Source organism: Lepisma saccharinum, unplaced genomic scaffold, assembly GCF_977018435.1.
Source record: "Lepisma saccharinum unplaced genomic scaffold, izLepSacc3.1 HAP1_SCAFFOLD_281, whole genome shotgun sequence".
NCBI lineage: Eukaryota > Metazoa > Arthropoda > Insecta > Zygentoma > Lepismatidae > Lepisma > Lepisma saccharinum.
In genome coordinates, this window is record NW_028143033.1 from 1 (window position 1) to 22,482 (window position 22,482).

Sequence of the window (22,482 nt, forward strand, 5' to 3'; positions counted from 1 at the left end):
AATCCTGCGTACGGGCCTTGTCTACGTCAATGTCAGAAATGCAAGCAATATTTTTATTTATTTTTAACCCAATTAAAGGAATGTGGAAAAATTTAAAAGAAATAAGAAAGAGCGGAACGACTGTTGCTCTACTTTAAAAATTGATGTTCTTCGAGGAAGAAAAGAAAGAAGAAGGATTTACTCCAGCACCTCAACACAATGTCCCACGATTCTCTCTTGACTAATACTGTCAAATGTGAAGTGATTTTATGAATAAAATTTTCCGCCTGTTTACGTCTAACGTTGCGCAGATTTGGTAGTTCGCAAACGGTGTAATTGTTTCATGTTACCTTACGCAACAGCAAATACATTTCTGAACACGAGACTTGCGTCAGGAAACAATCATTTAGTCTATTCTAGTATCGCAGGAAAAGAATATCGTCCTGCAATGTTCAAGCCTCTAGATATTTTCCATTAATAATGTCTAATCACAATAATAAGTTTGAAGAAATAACTCGCATTTTCACAACTACTAATATTCTCGTTTTCTTCATCACTTAGAAAATTATATCTCGAAGATATCTGCTATACTACAAGAACGAAATTCAAAATTGAAGTAAAAGTTCAACTACATGTATACCCTACGACATTTACAATATTGGAGGGACAGAATACTTGAAAATTGTTTCTTCAATCGAAGGTAAGGGCGTGGTGCAGTGGTTACAGTACTCGGTTAGACAGCTAAAGGTCACAGGTTCGATACTCCATACTAGGTGTTCTTTTTTTTCTTTTTTCTAAATCCCCTTCTATTAAATAAGAGCATGGTAACATTATTTGTAATAGCAGTGTATATGTGGTTACATTGTTCTGCATATGGAATTTATAAAAAAAGATAAACAAATAAATGAATTGACACACGTTCAAAGAGATATTTTCATGTATACGATCGTGAATTATGATACTCTAACGATAATTGTGTACTGCTTCAAAGACATTGACAAATATTAATGAATTAACTATTTATATTTGTGGAAATTCAGGTCATACTAATTTTACCCCTTTTCCCACTCGAGTTCAATGCAAGGAAACGTCCGCAAATATAGAATGAAAAGTTTTCATCATGTGCAATTCTCCTTTAAATGTTTTCGCCGAGTCGTACTACCTTCGATTTCTTTGTTACAAACAAGTATTGTTTGCACATTACATGTAGGAGGCGAGTTGCATCTACATTTCACATTGATCAGCTCCTTCTACTTACTTTCAGGAACGAAAGCTTGTAGGGTAGTGTTTACCGTTCAGGACTGTCAATCTGATGGTCGTAGGTTCAAACCCTTCCGGTGGCAGAAAATTTTCGTAAGTTTTAGACCTATCCCATTGTGTTCATTGTCCACGCCATGTGAAACGGAATGATTAAGTTTGGAATAAACGATGGGGAGAGGGGAAATATTAAATTACAAAATCTCCATTTCAACGAACCGAGAAATGGACAAAAATGAGAAAATTCTTATAAATATTAAAATTACATTCATGTTTTAGTGGTATAATCGCAGGTAAAATCAAAGATCTTACATGGAAGATTTTATCTTGCTCTGAACTAAGCCAAAAGGCATTTCGCACCGATCTAATACATTCTCCAATACATTTCAAAATGTTATTGAATGTTTCATGTCGATAATTTGACCAATGCATCAATTCTTGACGCTGAGACGATATTTTCTGCAACTACCTCTTCTCTTCAGTCCCTTCTGTTCTTCTCTTCTCCTTATTCTTCTTCTTCCATCCTTCTGCTCTGCTTTTATCTCATATCGCCTTCCCTACTTTACTCGCATCTTATCTCTATCCCACTCATCTGCACTCCTCGTATCTCCTTTCCTGTCTTAGATTTCCGACTCCACTGCAATCGTCTTTCCCTTCTTCTCTTTTCTCTCCTTTACTCTACTCTCCACTCCCCTCTTCTCGTCTCCTCTTCTCTCATCTCGTTTTCCTTCTCTTTTCTCTTCTTTGCTCCATTTTCCTCATCTCTCCTAGAATCTTCTTCCATTCTCCTCACGACATCTCCTCTCCTCGTCTCTCCTTTCTTTCTTCTCTCCTCTACTTTTCCTCTTCTCCTTTCGCTTTCTCTTTCTCCTCTTCTTTGTCACCTTTCGTTTTCTATCACCTCTTATTCTTTCTGTAGACTCATCAGCAATGAAATACTAGAAAACATATTTTTTTTTCTTTGAGAAAGAATTTTGTATCTTGCGATATAATAGTGATATTTTTAATAATTTCATACGATAATACTTGTTTTTATTTCTTTCGCGTATTTTATAAATATCTATTGTGCATGTGGCAACCCTGAAATTGAGCCTCACTGTACACGCAACCCACGAACGCTTTGCGTAAGTTGGGTTGCCTAGTTTAAAATGTTGTTGTCCTAAAACTTTTGAGAGACGCTGTACAGTCAGAGATAGAATTACTTTGGCCACGGGACATAGAATTTCGTAAAGTCTATAGCCTGTTGTTTATGGAACCCAAATAACAAAATATTCGCTTAAGTTTGCCTGGTGGGTCTGTGTTCTCGTGAAGGATTGAGCATTGAAAGCAGCAGTCACGCGACTCATGCCCCAGCCACAACAAACAACAGCTGGCTGCTACGAGGCGTTCAGAAAAAAAATTCAGGAACTGGTTTCTTAACACGAGCTGCTCGTAAGGAAATATTATTTCGAATGATCTTAGAGTGATCGTCAAACAAGGTTCACTGAAATTATGGTTCACATCGAGTTCTCAACACAGACCACATGGCACACGCTAATTAAAAATTGAATTGTTTAAGTCCAGTTTATGCACTGGACCTACAGATTTACCCTCCGTTACCCGCACGGCGGCACTGAGTGCTACCTTTTCTGAAATTTTCAATGACTTTCCTTACCAGCACAACAATGGTCTGGAAAGCAGTAGGTAACTTATCTACATTATTCCCAAGAAAACATAGAGGCGTTCGCACCTTTTTCTGGCGTTCTTTCAGTTGTTTACATGTCTCTGAGGTGACCGGTTCTCCTTAGCCGGCACTCAGTACCGTGCGCGGGAAAGTTCCCTACCTTAGATCATGGCACGCCAGCCACGACTTTGGTGGATATAAGAAGAATAAAACGACGGTATGTTTTTCGGAATGCAAATTAATTGTATGCAAAAACCATTGCAGTATCGATTCGAATTGTCAGAGTTGTGAAACTAACGATATTGAAAAGTGAAAACATTCGGTCCGCTTTGTTTGAGTTCGTATATCTCTTTTCACTTATATCTCGTAAAACTAGAAGAAACATATTGAGATTTGAAAATTATAATATTTTGTAAGTATCTTCGAGTTGTGTTTTACTCATTTGATTGCTTTTTCTGCGAGTCAGCAAGATTTTGACTGAGAATGTTGAAACAAATAGTTCCTTTCTAAGCCCATATAAGTTGGATGATTTCAATTTGTTTTGAAAAATATGTGGAACATTTTTGAAAAATACGTAGACAATTTTATGAATGAAGAGTTCATTTTTTAGTTCCTTTAATATATGGCAAAATTTTAACTACTTTTGGAATAATATTTTGTTGTATTTGCTTCAAGAGTCTAAGCATGAACGTCTATGTGATATTCTTTAATGTTTTTAGTTATTACATAATTTAAGTTTTAGTTTAACTAATGAAAATGTCCAGAATGGACTGTTTGCGTTCATATATATATTTATATATATCGCCTGATTTCCAGTAAGTGCTAGTGTAATTAAAGATCAATTTGAATCAATAATTCATCTAAATAAAGTTGGTTTCGATATGGCGGCACCGAGTGCAGCGCGCGGGACATTTGTACTAATAAGAGGGCGCGCATGACGGAGGGTTAAAGTGGGATTCGAACCATGTGTTCCTCTATCTGATATTGAATTCGGAAGCCTTTGATTACATGGCAAAGACGTTACCGCTACGCCATCGGAAAGGCAATGGATCGATTTCAGAGAGATACGAGTAAAATTGCTACGTGACAAATCATATCTGGTTGTAAATTTTAAGATAAGGTAATATTTTGTGGTTTATTTGTCACACCGTCCATTTCACGAGTTTATAATTCTTTCTCGCTGACACGATTAACGCGAGTGGTAGAAGGAAACTTACGTAAAATAACTGAAACAGAAATAAAAATTAAAAGCAAAACATGAACGCTGGGATCTCAAATAGGGATGTAACTTGCCCCTCCCGATTAATACTTGTTGATGGTAGAGACAGCCCTGAACCGGTAGGTACAAATATCTAACTTATCATTAAAATAGACTCATGATTCGGTTTAGACTGAAGTGAGCAATGCGAATGGTAGAATGGGGTGTAGACTAGCTTACCCTGTGCGGTTTAGAAATACGACAAGTAGCTCCTGCTTCTCCGATGATTCCAGATTAAAAGACCTCGTGTCGATCTCATGCACACCTATTTAAACCCTTGCTTGGCCTCTCGTCACCTCTAGCCAAAGGCCAGTGTTCTTACCATTTCCTGTGAAAGGCTTACCCTACACATTTCTGAGAAGGAGCTGACAAGGTCTGCCAGGGTCAATATTTCTTAATCGAACAGGATATCTACGAGAGAATCATTTCAGAGAGCGAGATTGTTGGTTTGTTTGGTTCTGACAATGAATAAATTAAGAAGATTTGTTTGATAGTTCGGATAGTGAAACAGACGATTTTTGACCTACAGGTGCTAATGAAACAAATGATATTAGGCCTACAGATCCTAATGTGGACGAGTCACCACAACAAGATACAGAAAGTAGTGAGTGAGTTGGGGAAGATGAAAATACTGCAAATGTTCAACCGCCACGAAGACGACCACGACCTCAAGCCAAAATAGATCAGCCATTGAATAAGAATAATATGAAGGCTCCTTCAGGAATGGAATGGAAAGAACTCGTTGACCAATCCTGGGAGACGTCACGATGCAAATGTTATGCCATCAGGACCCGGGCCAAAGCGTGGAGTAGAACCTGGGAATCCAAAAGACTCATTCTTTATATATTTTGACGATGATGTTCTAGATATTATTGTAAGCTACACAAACCAGAAACTTTCAACTATCGCACAGACAACGTTTGATTGGTTTATTCGCAATTCAAAAAAACTATGAGAAGAAAGACATTTTGGGCGTAATTGGGGTTCTACTGAATTCTGGTGTTCACCATCAGAACAAAGTCGAAATTAGATACCTTTTCAACGAAGATAATTTTCCGACGTATAGAGCAACACTGTCGGAACATAGAATGCGCCTATTACTGAAATGTCTACTTTTCTACGACGCCACCACACGTGAAGAACGAAGACAACAGGATAAATTTACTCTCATCAGAGAACTGTGGAACATTTGTGAACAGATTTCCAACATTGCAAAATCCTGGTGAGTCAGTCACAGTGAACGAGGAATTGATTACTTTTCATAGCCGTTGTCCATTTAGAATATACATCCCCACAAAACCCGGGAAATTCGGGATTGAGGTGAACATTTTGTGTGATTCGATCTCCAATTGCTGTTTTGCTGTTGAACCTTACACAGGCAAGGTCGAAAATCAACAAACACGTTTCATTAGTGGTCCCGAAATCGTAAATATGTTGGTCAGAAATGGACAGTTGAAGCAATGTGGAAGAAACATCACCATGGATCGGAAATTCACCATAATTCCGCTTGCAACTGAGTTGCTCAGCTAAATAATTACAGTGGCGGGTACAGTGCGCAGTGATAAAAAGATATATTCCAGTTCAACTACGCCCTGCCTCGTTGAAATAAGCTTTGCCAGGAACAGTCCTTTTTGCTTTTTGCGAAGACGCTACTTTGGGTAGCTACGTGTGCTTTCAACACAACACCATGGCACGAAAATAACAGCCGATAAGCCCGACATGATTCACTTTTATAATTCTACAAAAGCAGGCGTGGATACAATCCACAAGTGCATATGAGGTTATTCTTCCCGTCGCGGAACTCGACGTTGGCCCATGGCTGTATTCTAGAACTTAGTGGACTTTGCAGCCTACAACACCTACGTGTTATTTCGTGAAACCAACTACCAATGGAAAAATGATCAACCAAAGAAGAATTCAGGGAGGATGTTTTATTTCAAACAACTTGCTCGAGAATTGTGTGATATAAATATACGAAGGCGACCCGCAAATTCTGCAGGTCTGCAAAGGAAGTACACAATTGCGATGCAACTCTGTGGATATTAGTGCAATCGTGGTCAAGGTGCGATCAGCAGAGTGACAGTCCTGACACAGTCACGTGGCAGGACAACAAGACATGCAGTGCTCAACGTTCCGAAGAAAGGGCGATGTCATTTGTGTCATAGATGCGCGGACAGAAAATACATGAAGACATGTACTGATTGCAACAAGTGCATATGTCCTACACATACCAAGAAGGAAGAACAGGTGATAAAAAGAACCTGCATGCAGTGTAGCGCTGAATAACTACAGGAAATGCAATGGACAATCAAGAAGAACGCGATTATGTTGTAAAGTTTTTCAAAAAATAAATATTCCAGATTTTTAGTTATTTTTATAAACAGTATTATATTTTAGGGTTTTTTGTTCTTTCAGAAACAGGAAGTGTTATTATTATTACATTACTACTACTACTACTATGTTTTTTTAAAAATTACATACATTTGTTATTTTCATATTCTGAATATCTATATACATTTGCATAACTGTATGCTTAACATTAATTCACGTAAGTAAAATAGCTGGTTTTTAGAGTTAGATAATCAGTGTAAAATTGAATGTAAGCTTAAATGTAACCCTACTTCAAATAATAATAGTAATAATAATAGTTGTTGTAACTTACTGCTTGTAAGTCAAAGAAAACAATAGTTTTTGTTATGAAATATATCTACAATTTCACCATTCGAATTGCATTAACTCATTCCAGAAATCTCATGTGGGGTTAGTGCCCCCCTCTGGACGCCCATGCACATGACGTCATCGTATGCTATTTGACGACATCATACAACCAGCCGTTGATTTTAAACTTCATTTAAATGTTTGTAGCGTTATCGAACATATTTACATTCGTTTTCTCATTCAAATGCATAGAAATAAAATGAGGTAAGTAACTTACCCCCGCCATTGGTATATTTCAATGTAAAAATAGCATTGGTACATGACTGTTAACTCCACTTTATGCTCAGTTGGCTAATCGGGAGTGGACCTACAGGTTAAAGTGCGATCCGAACCACTATGTGCCTCCACTGGGTATCGAACCTGGGACCAGTTGATTACAAGGCGACGACGCTATTTGGGATTGTGTTCGAAAATAATTAATTAATTTAGGTGATATGATATGCAAACATTGTAAGACTATTGAGTATGGGGACTTGCTAGTTTTTGTATTGCCGAGAGGAAAACATAAACATAAAACAGGAGCTTATCTACTGTGAAACCTGACGCTAAGGGTTCGAATACTGGCTAAGACATGTGTCTGTTGTTTTATTGTAGAATTTAATCCATAGAGATCTAGCAACGTAAAACATATTATTTTAACGTATATACGTTTCAAATGGACGGAAAAGAAAAGATTGTGTACGCCTCACTGATGGCGTAGTGGTAATGTCCTTGTCTTGTAATCAGGTGGTTCCAGGTACGGATCCTACTTTAAATTGTATCTAGTTTGGATAAGCCCACCTGTTCAGAAAGTGAACTTACAAGAAAATGTCAATTTACAAAAAAGATTGTGCTAAAGTATTGAAGAATTGGGTTTAACACCATATTTTTTTTCATTATTCGCCAATGATTTGTTAATTAATATTCTTAATTTCAGCTTCAAGATGAAACCGGCTACGAAAAAAAAGGAGTGAGTTATTTTTTCTGTTACGAAATCCTACTTTTGTAGTAGACATTCGCCACACGCAGATGTGACGTAATAAACAATCTGACACATTTTCAAAGTATTAAATTGGTATATATTTTGGAACCATCTTTCAAATATAAGACATTTTAGACGAGCCGAATATAAGTCCTTTTCTAGCTCTTTAAGAAACCTGATTTGAGGGGACAAATTTCCCTTTTGCCCTGCGCCAAGTTACGTCTATGACGAACAGGAATTCAAAGTAAAAGCTTGTCCCGATTAAATCGGCACGTCTGATACTGTTCGCGCCCGTCATCCAAAAAGAAGACACTTTTTCTTGTTTCGGCCGCTGTTTGTAGCATTTCCAGGAAGGTAGTGGTGCTGTAGGTAGACTAATACACATAAATGAGACACTCAATTACATCGAAATGATGTATGCGTCGCAAAATATACATTATTTGCAGCCCACCTGCACTACGTATATTACATAGCGTCGCTTCTCTCTTCACAGACTATTCACTCTCTCACTTTCAGTAGGCACTAGTTCCAGAGAATAACGTGGCGGCCATCTTGGCTCCAAAAGCACAAGGTACAGAACATACCGCCCACCTTGAAATGATTAATTTCAACACTTTACTAAATACACAATATAGAACACATTTTTGATGTACAAATGTAAATTGAATACAATTTTCCCAAAATTTGCTACTGAAAATGACAAAACAAAATTAAAAGGAAATTGAACAAACTAATGATTGCCTTTTATACATAAATTTGAAAGTTTAAGTTCTTTCTCGTTGGTGTTCAACTTCACTCACTGGTAAAAGGGACAGCTTCACTGCTGGCCTCTTGTAGGTTCCTTCACTGGTTCTCACTGTTGTTGCTCTAACCAATCCATCTTCACCTGGATGAACGTTGATTACTCTGCCAAGTTTCCACTGTTGAGGTGCAAGTTGATCATCTCTAACCACAACCAAGTCATCGACCTGTAGATTCTGTTGCTCCCTTCTCCACTTAGGACGTTGTTGAAACTGAGAATGATAATCCCTACACCATCTGCGCCAGAAATGCTGCGTCAGCCTTTGCACGAGCTGCCACTTCGACAGTCTGTTCATTTTCATTGTAGCAAAGGTCCCTATCTGGAGTAGCTATTAATGCATATCCTATTAAGAAATGGCCTGGAGTAAGTGCCTGCATGTCGTTGGGATCACTGGATAGAGCAGTTAACGGTCTGGAATTCAAACATGCTTCTATTTGTGTTAATACTGTATACAATTCCTCAAAGATAAGTATGGCATTCCTCACAACTCTTTTGAGGTGGTATTTAACTGATTTGACACCACTCTCCCACAATCCTCCTGCATGAGGATTACGAGGAACATTAAAATGCCACTGGATGCCTAAGCTGCTTAGAGCACTTGAAATAGTTGCATTGTGCTTTGGTTGTTTTGCCAATCTCATGAATTCCTTTAACTCTCTATTAGCACCAACAAACGTTGTTCCACAATCACTGTAAATATTACTGGGTTTTCCACGACGAGATACAAATCTCCAAAGTGCAGCCAAAAACTTCTCTGTACTACCACTGCTCACTATTTCTAAATGAACTACTTTCGTTGCGAAACAAACAAATAAGGCAATATAACCCTTATACTGCTTACGAGAGCGTCCAACCATTTCCTTCAACAGTATGGGCCCTAGATAATCCACACCACAGTTTATAAATGGACGAGAGGATTGATCCTAGATTCTGGTAAGCTACCCATTAATTGTTCCCCAGCTTGTGTACAAAAGCGATGACAAGTTACACATTTCTTCACAATGCTACGCACTGTATCTCGTCCTCTCAGTATCCAGAATTTTCGTTGCAATGAGGACAACACTAACTGAGGACCAGTATGAAGATTAAGTAAATGTTCATTTTTAATTAATAAGTGAGTCAATTTGTGCTTTGCAGCTAGCAACATTGGATGTTTATGGTCCACTGTTATTCTTTCTTTGTGTAGCCTCCCTCCAACACGAATAACACCTGCCTCATCAACAAAAGGAGCCAAACACAATTACCTGCTTTTTGTTGGCAGTGGAATTTTAGCTTGTAAACTATGTAATTCTGCTGAGAAATCACTTTCCTGAACTTGTTTTACAAGAGAGGTCGTTGCTGTCATAAGCTCTTTAGTTGTCAATGCTCCTTGCATTCTCTCATTCACTGACTGGCGAGCATTGAACACAAATCGTTGGATCCATGCCATTATTCTCTGCATTTTAGAAAAGCTTGAATATCTGCTGATCAGATCTTCTTCTACTGTAATGTACATAGCTGTAATGGCAATCTTCTTCTCTGCTTTTGTAACTTCTTCCAAAATTTCGTTGCTTGTCTCATGATGATCAAACGTTGCCAATGACGTTGCTCGTAAGAATTCTGGTCCCGCCCACCATAACTCACACTGAACTAAGGCTGAAGCACTGATAGCAAGATCTGCAGGATTTGATTTTTCCATGATGTGAGACCATTGTTCACGACGAAGACTCTCCTGCACTTCTGCCACTCGATTTGCTACAAATGTTTTCCACCTGCTTGGTGTTGAGGATAACCAAGCAAGCACAATGGTAGAATCAGTCCACACACATGCATCTTCCAATTTGTAGGAAAGTGCATTGGAGATTACTACGAGCAATCGTGTCAATAAAACTGCCGCTGATAGTTCTAGCCTTGGTAGAGACATTTGCTTTATTGGAGCCACCTTAGTCTTTGCTCTTACCAACCTCACTTCAACATGACCATCGTCATAAACTGAGCGAAGGTACACTACAGCACAGTATGCTTGTTGTGATGCATCACAGAAACCCACTAATTGACAAGCAATAGCATTTGCAGATACAATAGCACGCTCGATTTGTAATTGTTGCAGTACAGGAAGTTCACTACAAAAATGTAGCAACAATTCGCATGTTTCCACGGATAATGCCTCATCCCAGCCCAAATTTTCTTTCCACAATTCTTGAATAAGTATTTTTGCTTGTATGACTGTTGGGGTTAAGAAACCAAGAGGATCAAACAATTTTGCAATGTCAGATAACAATAGTCTTTTCGTCAATGTGTGACGTTTTGGTTGTAAAGTCACAAGAAAAGTGAAGTGGTCAGCACCAGGATGCCACCTTAGACCTAACGTTTTCACAAGTACACTGCAATGGATATCTAAAGCACATTAGTTTCTCTCAACTCTACAGGTACTGCTGTCAACACTTGTGGCTCACTACAGGACCATTTACGTAACTCAAAACCACCCTTTGCTAGTAACTGTATCAATTGTGACTGCAATTCGATAGCTTCTTCCACATTGCTGGCACCAGATACCAAATCGTCAACATAAAAATCATTTAATAACACTGGGGCTGCTAATAGAAATGCATTCATTTCATCAATAGCTAATTGTTGAAGACACTTTGTTGCAAGATAAGGTGCACTGGATGTCCCATACGTCACCGTGAGTAGCTTATAGTCCCTTATCAATTCTTTAGGATTGTCTCGCCACACTATTCGCTGAAATTCTGTATCTGATGGATGGATCAATATTTGTCTATACATTTTGGAAATGTCTGCATACAAAGGAATTTGATGCTTCCTTAACCTGAGTAACAATGGAAAGATATAAGCTTGCAAATTTGGCCCAACTTGAAGCTTATCGTTGAGACTAATCCCTGTTGAAGTCACTGAACTGGCATCAAAAATTACACGAAGAGGTGTACTGGTAGAATTTGGATTGATTACAGCATGATGCGGTAAATAGAAACTATCACATGGTTTCTTTTTCACTTCACTTGGAGGAACAGGCTCCATATGTCCCAAGTCTAAATATTCATGCATGAATTCTGAGTACTTCTGATGAAAAACAGGAGACCTTGCAAACTTCCGTTCCATTTGCTGTAATCTCGCCACCGCTGTTTCATGAGAGTATCCTAAGGGAGGACTGTCTTCCTTGAATGGAAGGCTCACACTGATCTTATTGTTTTCTCGAACATGAGTCACCGAAAAGTGCTCTTCACATTGTATCTCCTCTAATGTCAGATGCATTTGTCTTGGGACCTCCTCTACCTCCCAGAACTGGCGAAGTGCACTATCAAGACTACAAGATGCATGAAATGATGCTACTGCCCTTACCTTGGGAAAGTCCACACTGCCACAAAGAATCCAACCAAGAACAGTACGTATTGCAGTAGGTGTTCCCTTTGGCCCAACACGTTTGCCACTTTGCATAAGAAAAGGAAACAAATCTGCTCCAAGTAAAATGTCCACCGGTTCCATCACATAAAACCTTGGATCTGCCAACTTCAGTCCTTGAATATGTGTCCACTTCCTGAAGTCTGGTAAAGGTTCCCTGGGAATGTTTCCTGTTATTTTAGGAGGTATGATTGCCCTTGTGGTGAACGTTTTTCTTCTGCTACTGGGTTGGAATTGTAGATCCACTATTGCACTGCCTACACCTACACCCGTTGGTGTAATTCCATTCACAGTGATGTCTGCCTTATGCTGAAGTAAACCTAACCTTTGCACACATCGTGAGCTCACAAAGGAAGTCTCTGAGGCACAGTCCAGGAGCGCACGAACTGGTTGATAAACACCATCTCTTCCCTGCACATACACAACTGCAGTGGATAGCAACACTGGCTTTAGTCCCTTGTCTCCTTCTCCAGCCACATGAGAAGAAACCTCTTGGGGGGAAGTTGTTGTCTCACTAGAGTCATTCTGCTTATAATAGTGTAACAAAGTATGATGCTTTTTATTGCAAACGCGGCACGCCCCTGAGTCGCATACCGATGCCCTATGATGACTTTGAATGCAATTATAACACAAACCCTTTTCTCTAACAAATCTCATTCTGTCCATCACCGAAAGGCTTTTGAAGTCTTTGCACTTGTATAGCGCATGACGCAGTTTACATTTTTCACAGGTATCATCCGACACTGCATGATACACACCCTTGAACGGGGAGCTATTGTGAGTCGACTGCTTCAATCTTTGTGCACTGAGATTTGAAGCTGATAATGCATGAGAACGCTGATCAAGAAAGTCACTCAACTCCTGAAACGTAGGCAACTCGATTGTCTTTAATGAAAGTTCCCATTGTTGTCTAGTATCACTGTCCATTTTTTCTGTCACATGAAATACTAGGATAGGATCCCAATGTTCTATGGGCATGTCCATCACTTTCAACACGCGAACGCACTCGGTAGTTGTGTCTAGCAGGCTACGTAAGGCTGCTGCGGATTCACGTTGCACTTTGGGTTGTGCGACTAAGCGCTTGATTGTGTCCATAACAATTTCCAGTTTGTTTTGATAGCGCGAATTTAGAATGTTCCACGCCTCTGCATAGTTATCATCAGTCACCGACATGGACTGGATAAGCAATGCAGGTTGCCCCTTTAACGAAGCTTTCAAATACTGTAGCTTTTGCGCACTGGATAACTGTTTGTTTTTGTCCACCGACGCGATAAACAAATCACGGAAAGAAAGCCACTCTTGTAATTGTCCCGTTAACACAGGCAGCGTGAGCTTCGGGAGACGCACTTTACTTGTTCGTGCTTCTGTCGATGTTCTGAGTCTGTTGCTGCTGCAACGAACAAAGCCTGCACATGGTTGCATCCAAACGGTCTTGAATACAATCGATTTCACAGTCATAACTCTCAAAAGTTGCATCATCACACGCACTAGCAAGGTCAAGTAATTACTGTTTGCAATCCTCCGTTAATTGTTTGGCTTTGTTTACCGATAACGCGATTGTCACATTGTCCAATAAACCCGCGTTCACTTTATTCTCAAGGCGAGTAACTTCTCGCTTGAGCACAGTCTTTGCTGCTGATATGGCTTCCATGTATATTGAGTCGCGCACGAATTGTTGTTGTCCAAACTACAATGCGCTCACGAAACACTTCCTGGCACTACAAAAGGTGCACTGAAACTGGTTACACGTAGCAAACCGTATGTCAATGTATTTGTTCACAGTTCACGAATGCACGCTAGCACAAAAGTTCAAGACAACACACAACGAATGCTGATCGCAGCCAATATCCGACTGAGGACCATGTTCGCGTCAGTCATCCAACAAGAAGACACTTTTTCTTGTTTCGGCCGCTGTTTGTAGCATTTCCAGGAAGGTAGTGGTGCTGTAGGTAGACTAATACACATAAATGAGACACTCAATTACATCGAAATGATGTATTCGTCGCAAAATATACATTATTTGCAACCCACCTGCACTACGTATCTTACATAGCGTCGCTTCTCTCTTCACAGACTATTCACTCTCTCACTTTCAGTAAGCACTAGTGTCCAGAGAATAACCTTGGCTCCAAAAGCACAAGGTACGGAACAGATACACTTACTATTGAGATAATAATAATTAAGTGTGTAGTTGTAAGCAACCTAATTTTATATATTGCATGCAGCTCTACTTTTTCTGCAATGTGGATCGAGAACTAGGAACGTGGGGAAGCACAACACTCTACGTAACGAATAGTCACGTAACCCTCTTTGTCTTCCTATCATACAGACCTTCGCGTGGAAGACGCGTGACGGTGCTAAGACATGCAATATAACCCGATCATCGAAGGGTGCAATGTGTGTTGCCTAACATCCTGCATTATTTGTTCCTATTAAAGCCTTATGGGGAAGTAATTCTTTCCACCACTGTACAAAGAGCTTTCCATTCTCATGGAAAGTGGCTCAAGTGGGTATAAATTTCAACTTTTGTTGTCTTAAAGCTCTTCCTACCTGAAACAAAGGCTATGTTATCAATGTCCAACATGCGTCACATAAAGATTTCCGACTTTCTATATGAGATCAGACTTTCGGGATACTCGACACGCACACAAACACACACACACACACACACACACACACACTGTATGTACATGTTGGATTTTGTAAACCCGCCCCCCAAACGAAAAAAAGATTCTTCCGGCACTGTGCATCAGGATACTTTAGGATCTTCAAAATGAAACATGATCTAACATTACCTTTGTTTCTCAGTGTATACTTCTTGCCCCTGGATACGCCTGCGAAATAATGGTGACTCCTTACAATCTTTATTTCTGCCCTTGAACCGCCTCATTATTTTTAATATTTTTAAACTACACCGCAATTTTGAAAACCTGGTGTTTTGCTTATGCGTTTGTCCAACATATTTCTCATAGGCAGGCAGAAGAATGAAGTAAATGATTTCAGCCAATGACAACAAGCTTCCGCCCGTAAACAGAGCAACCGTTGATCCTAAGGAAACTGGAATAAAGACGGAAGGCGTGTGTTGAGATAAATTGTAATAGACACTACGGTACAGGAATTCATAAATTTATACTAATTTAGTAGGTAATTTTAGACATTCAAAGTGCCTCAGAAGTGTTCACAGTTAAAAAAAAATTGAATTTTTATTATTTATAAGAGTAGTCTAAATTCTAAGCATTTTCAATAAATTTGCAGATTTACACTCAATTAATTTTTCAGCAAAATCGTACATCAAAAGTAATTCAAAGCTCTTTGATGATGATTCTAAACATGTAGATGCACTTCAATACCTTAATTTGAATTATAATACTGACGTACCTAATAATTCTATGTCTCCAAAGAGTACATTTCTCTCCATTTGCATACCAAATTCTGATTGGTGATTTACATATATCTCGTAGTTCCTGTAAATTAAAGGAAATAGTAACGGAAAAATTACACACATGTATACGTAATTACATATATTACCACAGAGCTTATAATTAACAAATACTTAGTAATTCGGCAGAAAAAATTTCACCGTTCCGCACACTTAAATTACTTTGCAACCTTTCCCTGCACAGTTTGTTAACCCATTGCTCTTTCTGGCGATGACAATACCTCTATCAGGACTGCACTGAATCCGTCTCAGGATCATGGAATTACGAACACTGGATTATCGTTTAACAGTTTATTTTGGTACGAATCAAACAGGAACTTTCATGTAAGAGTGGGAGTAAAACTCGGGTTCATCAAACGGATATTATTTTGCTTTATGTAAAGGAAATAAGACATAAATTTCGATCCGTCTACAATGGTCCACCCAGACAATTTCCTTCATAGACTACTCTGGCAGTGCGTTTATAACACCTGGTACATCCTGGCAGTCTTATTTCTTGCCCAACCAGGCAGTACGTCCTTAACACCTGGATCTACTCAGGCACTAACATTCCTAGTCCATCCAGAAAGTGCGTCTCTAACACACGGTCCACCCAGGCAGTCATCTTCCTAGATTTTCCAGGAAGTGTGTTTCTAATACCTTTTTTACAGAGGCAGTATCCTTCCTAGTCTATCCTGGAAGTGCGACTTTGGTTCACCCAGGCAGTGTATTTCCTAGTCCACCTAGGAAGTACGTTTCAAAAACCTGGTACAACAAAGCAGTCTCCTTTCCAGTCCACACAAGAAGAGAGTCTCTAAAACGTGATCCACCCAGACAATCTCCTTTAAGTCCACCTAGAAAGTGCGTCTCTAACATCTGGTACACCCAGTAGTCCTCTTCCAACTCCACTTAAGAAACGAGTTTACAAAACTTGATGCACACGGGCAGTCTTCTTTCGGCTCCACTTAGGAAGTGCGTCAATAATAGCTCGTACATCCAAGCAGCCTCCTTCCTAGTCCAGTAAGGGAAGTGTGTTCCACACACCCGGTTCATTTAGGCAGCCTCCATCCAAGTCCACTCAGGAAGTGCGTATCTAACACCGGGTTTACCCAAGCAGACTAATTCATAGTCTACCCAGGAAGTGTGTTTTCTCCACGTGGTCCAGCCAGGCAGTCTCTCTCCTGGTCCACCAAGGAAGTGCTTTTCTAACATTCTGTTCACCCAGCCAGTCTACTTGCTGCTACACCTAGGAGGTGGGCCTATAACACCTGATACACACAGGCAGCCTCCGTTTAATTCCACCCAGGAAATTAGTCTCAACCGACTGGTCCACCCCGGCAGCTTCTTTTCTTTTCCACCTAGGAAGTATGTTTCTAACTCCTGGTCCACTAAGGCAGTCTCTTTCCTAGTCCATTCGGAAAGTGCATTTCTAACTCGCAGCAAACCCTGGCAGTATCTTTCCTAGTCCACAGGGGAAGTACGTTTCTATCAAGCGGAACACTCAGGAAGTCACCTTTCTAGTACACCCAGAAGGTGCATTTCTAACACCTGGTGCACCCAGGCACTCTCCCGCTCCACACATGAAGTGTTTCTCTAATGCGTGGTCCACCAAGGCAGTCTCCTTTCTAGTCCACCCAGGAAGTGCAATTCTAACACCTGGTTTACCCAGGCAGTTTCCATTCTAGTCCACCCAGGAAGTGCGTCCCTAAGAACTGGTTCATACAGGCAGTTTCCTTCTCGCTCCACCCAGGAAGTGCGTCTCTAAAACATAGCCCACCTTGGTGCTCTCCTTTCTAGTCCACCAAGGAAGATTGTTTCTAACCCTTGGTTCACCCAGGCAGCCCTCTTTTGACACCACTTAGGAAATATGACTCTAACAGCTGGTGCACCAAGGCAGCCTCCTTCCTGGTCCAGACAGGAAGTGCGTTTCCAACATGTGGTCCAATCTGACTGTCTTTTTTCTACTCCACCCAGCAATTGCTTCTCTAACAAATGGTCTAACCAGGCAGACCTCGTACTAGTTACCCAGGAGGTGTGTTTCTACCATTTGGTCGACTCAGATAGTCTCTTTCCTGATTCACCCATTAATTGTTTTTTCTAACATATCGTGCACCCAGGCAGTCTACTTCTGCTCTACCCAGGAGTTGGATCTCTAACACCTGATCCACCCATGCAGCCCCTTTTAAGTCCACCAAGGAAGTGCGTCTGTAACAGCTGCTACACCCAGGCAGCCTCCTTCCTAGTCCAGACAGAAAGTGCGTCTCTAACACCTGGTACACCCAGGCAGCCTCCTCCCTAGTCCAGACAGGAAAGTGCGTATGTAACATGTGGTCCACCTAGGCTGAGTCCTTCCTAGTCCAAGGAAGAATTTCTTCTCTAGCGCATGGTTTCAGCAGGCAGTTTCCTTCCTAGTCCAGACAGGAATTGCGTTTCTAAAACATGGTACACCCAGGGAATCTACTTTCTAGTCCAACCAGGATGAGATTCCCAACCTCCTGGTCCACCCAGGAAGCTTCCATTATTTTCCACCGTGGAAGTGTGTTTTTAACACCTGGTCCACACAGGCAGTTTCCTTCTTTGTCAAACCCGAAAGTCTGTTTCCAACACCTGGTCCACTTAAGCAGCCTTTTTCCTAGTCCACACGGGAAGTGCGTTTCTAACACGCAGTTCAACCAGGCAGTTTCCTTTCTAGTACACACAGGAAGTGTTTCTTACACCTAGTACACCCAGGAAGTGCTTCTTACGCCTTATCTACCCTGGCAGCCTCCTTTCTAGTACACCCAGGAGTGCGTCTCTAACACGTGATCCACCCAGGCAACCTCATTCCTAGTCCACCCAGGAAGTAAGTCTTAACATCCTGCTCTACCCCGGCAGCTTCCTTTCTTTTCAACTGAGGAAATGTGTTTCAGACGACTGCTCCACAAAGGCAGTTACCCTCTTTGTCCACCCAGAAAACGTGATTCTAATACCAGGTCTACACAGGGAGTCTCCTTCCTAGTCCACAGGGGAAGTGTTTTTTTCTAAAACGCAGTACACCCGGGTGTTCTCCTTTCTAGTACACCCTTCAGGTGCGTGTAACACCTGGTTCACCCTGTAGTCTGCTTCTTAATCCACCTGGAAGTGCGTTTCAAACACATACTCCACCCAGGCACCCTCCTTCCCGCTCCACCCATGAAGTGTGTCTTTAAAACATGGTTCACTTAGGCAGTCCCTTCCTAGTCCACCCAGAAATTGCGTTTCTAACACCTGGTGTCCCCATGAAGTCTCCATTCTAGTCTACCCAGGAAGAGGATTTCCAACTTCTGGTCCACCCTGGCACTCTTCTTTCTAGTCCACCAAGGAAGTGTGTTTCTAACCCTTGTTACACCCAGGCAGTCTCCTTCCCGCTCCACCCAGAGAGTGCGTCTCTAACATCTGGTTCACCCAAGAAATCTCCTTCTCGCTTTAGCCACGAAGTGCGACTCTAATACCTGGTCCACCCAGGCAGTCATCTCCCCTCTCCACCCAAGAAAAGAATTTCTAACACCTGGTCCACCGAGGCAGTCTTCTTTCGGCCCACTCAGCAAGTGTGTCTCTAACAGCTGGTCCACCTAGGCAGCCTCTTTTCGAGACCAGACAGGAAGTGCGTTTCTAACAACTGGTCCACCCAGGCAGTTTCCTTCCTACTCCAACCTGGAAATGCGTCCCTAGCAACTGGTTTACCTATTCAGATATCTTCCTTGTCTACACAGGAATTGCATCTCTGCCACTTACTCCACCCAGGCGATCTCCTTTATGGTCCACCCACGAAGTGCTCTTTAAAACCCGGTCCACACAGAAAGTCTACTTCCTGCTCCACCTAGGAGGTTTGTCTCTAACACCTGATCCACTCAAGCAGCCTCATTTAAGTCGACCCAGGAAGTGCGTCTCTAACACCAGGTTTACCAAGCCAGCTTCCTTTTAAGTCAACCCAGGACGTGCGTCTTGTAGCATTTTATGTAAAATTCTTGTTTATAACTCTAAATATGACGAAAATTATACAATCTCAACACCTACGTGTTGATACGGGCTGTACGCTCTAATTTGCGAAGTAATTCTATTTAGTTATTTGAATTCGCAATAGATGGCAGCGCTCCTACTTCGCTACCTTAACTAGGGCTTAATCACGCCATCTGTCCAATGACGAAGTGTATGACGTTTTTTTTTAAAATGCGAGCAGAAGCAGTTCGACACAGCTCGATAGTACAGTACGTGTGGTGCACTAATTATTGTCAACACGGGTTATACACTCGTAAGACTTAGTTGCCGGTTAGCATTTGGTAATTGCGGTTGAGTTACCTTTCTGGGCACTCGCGATGCCAAGATCAACGCACACAACTTGAATATTGTTTCACATGCTAAGATAACACAAACATTCGACCGAGTGTTTGACTGCATAAAATGGGCAATGTTTGAAGCAGTCAAATTAAGGCATTGGCTAATCACGTTTTTCTTGTAACGAACTACAAAGTGCACGTTATACAAGTTAAACCTACGGAAGAGAGTAGTAGTATTGACTGTATTACCAGCACGAGAAATGATGAACCCCCCTCTGGCAGATTTGTCTATACTTAAAACTAGCTCAACATGAGCATATGAGCTTTTTGCTCAAGTGTGGAACTCTGTCTAATCCAAGATATTTGTAAAAATGCCCTCGGGAATTTCCTGTGAAATGATGAGCCCCCTCAGATTGATTTGCCTACACTTATAAAAGGCACTTCTGTGAGATTGTTGTCCATAAATTTGTTAAAAATATGCCCCTCTTGATATTTTTTTTGGCTACACTTAAAACTAAGCCACCCACACCCACATACATACCCATACCCACACACACACACATATTTACTTCTGGTTTAAGTTCAATTGGATACCAGGTTCAATTTGTTTATCTAATATTAAAACAATGCAATATGCAGAGACCCTCTAGAATTGCTCTGTGACTCTCTTATTTCTTACATCATAAACATATGATTTTTCACCTATGAGAATAACACTACATATGGTGTCATCAGGTAATGCCTCATGGAATTCACAGATAATTTTAATGTTTGTCCTGTCATCCACCACAACTTGTTTTCTTTTTGAAGTGTTTATTACAAACATGGGTCTCTGTGCTTCGAATTCATCTGGTGTGTAATACATGTCAGTATTGCCAGTAGTGACCCTTTTGAAGGATGTAAATGCCTCATATAATTTAAGGAAATCATTCTTGGACATGTCCAAATTGTAATTTCCTCTAGGAAATACCTCATTTCTGCCATTTTTAAGATATATGTTCTTGATGTTGCAGTTATCAAATTTACTTGAATTTTTTTTCCTGATTATTGTGTCTTCCAGTCTGAAAAAAAACCACCACAAAATCAGGCATGTCATATCACATAATATCTTTGTAATCTGAGAAGAATCCTGGCAATAGGCGCATGGGGAACAGCACAGTGTGGTTCTTAGATAATATCTTATCACCAGCCTCAAATCCACCTATTTTGTAGTAAGAAGCCTCGGTTTTGGATAATTTTAATGTGGCCAAAGCTGTGGAGGTAATGCCAGGATAATCCACTCTGTTTATAACAACACCATGCTTTCTGATCTCAATTTCAGAGAATAGATGTGGCACAAAATTGTCCACCAATCTTATATTTGAATTTGCCGGATAATCTGTTCCATCGAGCTTTACAACATCAAATTTGATGTATAGATCTGCTCTGTGGGGGTGTATAAATCCATCCCCTACATCAAGATCAACCTCAATCTCTGTGTTGGGTTGATTTAAATTTGCAAATGTCCTCCTGTTTGGGGGGAATGATTGTAGCTCATAACTCTCAATATTTTCCATTTTTTTCTTGTATGTATTTTTATTTAAATATTAATCTCTATGATTGCAGTTGTTGTGGCTCCAGCAAAATCAACTAATTCTTCTTTTTCATTAGTGACCATCAATTCAATATAATCTATTCTATTATGGCACACAGGAAAATATAATGTTGGGGATGGATTGTAGATGATGGGCTCCATAAATTCAGAATTAGGTTTGAATGTTGCAATGATCCCGGTTTGTTTGTGAGTGCCTATGCCATTTGATTTGGTGATCATACCCTCAGCCACATTACAGTGAATATTTAGAGTCTCTATGGCTAAGAATTTAGGTATATTAATAGCAGTGTGTTTGATGCCTGGTTCAAGTTTTGTGTTGTTCTCAAAGCCTAACAGCTCTCCTATAGTACCCAGATTCACTGTTTCTGTGGCAGATACAATTTCTACTCTGTGAGTGACAGAATTTTGACTTAACACTACACCTCTGGGTAATTGAGCATTTAGAGTGGATAGATTATACTGCCCTGGAGTAATGACAATTTTTTGATCCCCAACTGCAATTTTGTTGTTGTGGTGTGTAATATTAGGGATCAAGTACATGCCATAAAATGCACTGAGAGCTATTGTTTTGGGATACACTATGCCATCATGTAATTTGAGTTTCAATATTGAATTTTGGCTGGTGAGATGGAATACCCCCATGATGTTTCAGATACCACAAGGCTTTTTGAAAATTTTCAATTGATGGTTTATTTATTTGAGACATATATCTAAGAACAGATAAAAACAAATGTCCGCAATTAACATCTTTGAAGTTTTGAACACGGTCATTATTGTAATAAAGATTAACTGAATTTAGATATTTTATTAAATTTTCAGGTGGAACATCTCCAAATGAATCAAACACAAATGCCTCATTTTTTAAATATTTAAGATAACAAATCCAGTGAGTGCCCTGATTTTTGTACTTATCCAAATTAACAATGCCACACTCTTTGTTGAGTGGTTGTTCCGGTAAAGAATCAGACATGTACACACCTCTAAAATGTTTGATGCCCAGTGGCTTGATTAAAGCTTCAATATCTTGGTTTGTAAGCGGATCTTGTTTTTTTTTAACTTATTCATGGCTCTCTTAACACCTTTGCCTTGTTTCTCAATGGCCAGGTTATGGCGCTTCAATTCATCTAATTCTGCCCTA

General features: G+C 40.3%; 3 protein-coding genes across 3 annotated transcripts; all 3 read right to left on the reverse strand.

The window, feature by feature from the left end:
• Window positions 1-8,865: 8,865 nt before the first annotated feature.
• On the reverse strand, window positions 8,866-9,495 carry LOC145982650 (uncharacterized). Its single transcript, XM_083116025.1, has one exon. The coding sequence runs from the start codon at window positions 9,493-9,495 to the stop codon at window positions 8,866-8,868; it is 630 nt and encodes a 209-aa protein (XP_082972151.1).
• Window positions 9,496-9,878: 383 nt separating this feature from the next.
• LOC145982651 (uncharacterized) lies at window positions 9,879-10,541 on the reverse strand. The gene has a single exon (XM_083116026.1). The coding sequence runs from the start codon at window positions 10,539-10,541 to the stop codon at window positions 9,879-9,881; it is 663 nt and encodes a 220-aa protein (XP_082972152.1).
• A 473-nt stretch (window positions 10,542-11,014) lies between these two features.
• On the reverse strand, window positions 11,015-13,495 carry LOC145982652 (uncharacterized). The gene has a single exon (XM_083116027.1). It carries the CDS (start codon window positions 13,493-13,495, stop codon window positions 11,015-11,017), a length of 2,481 nt encoding a protein of 826 aa, XP_082972153.1.
• Window positions 13,496-22,482: the final 8,987 nt, after the last annotated feature.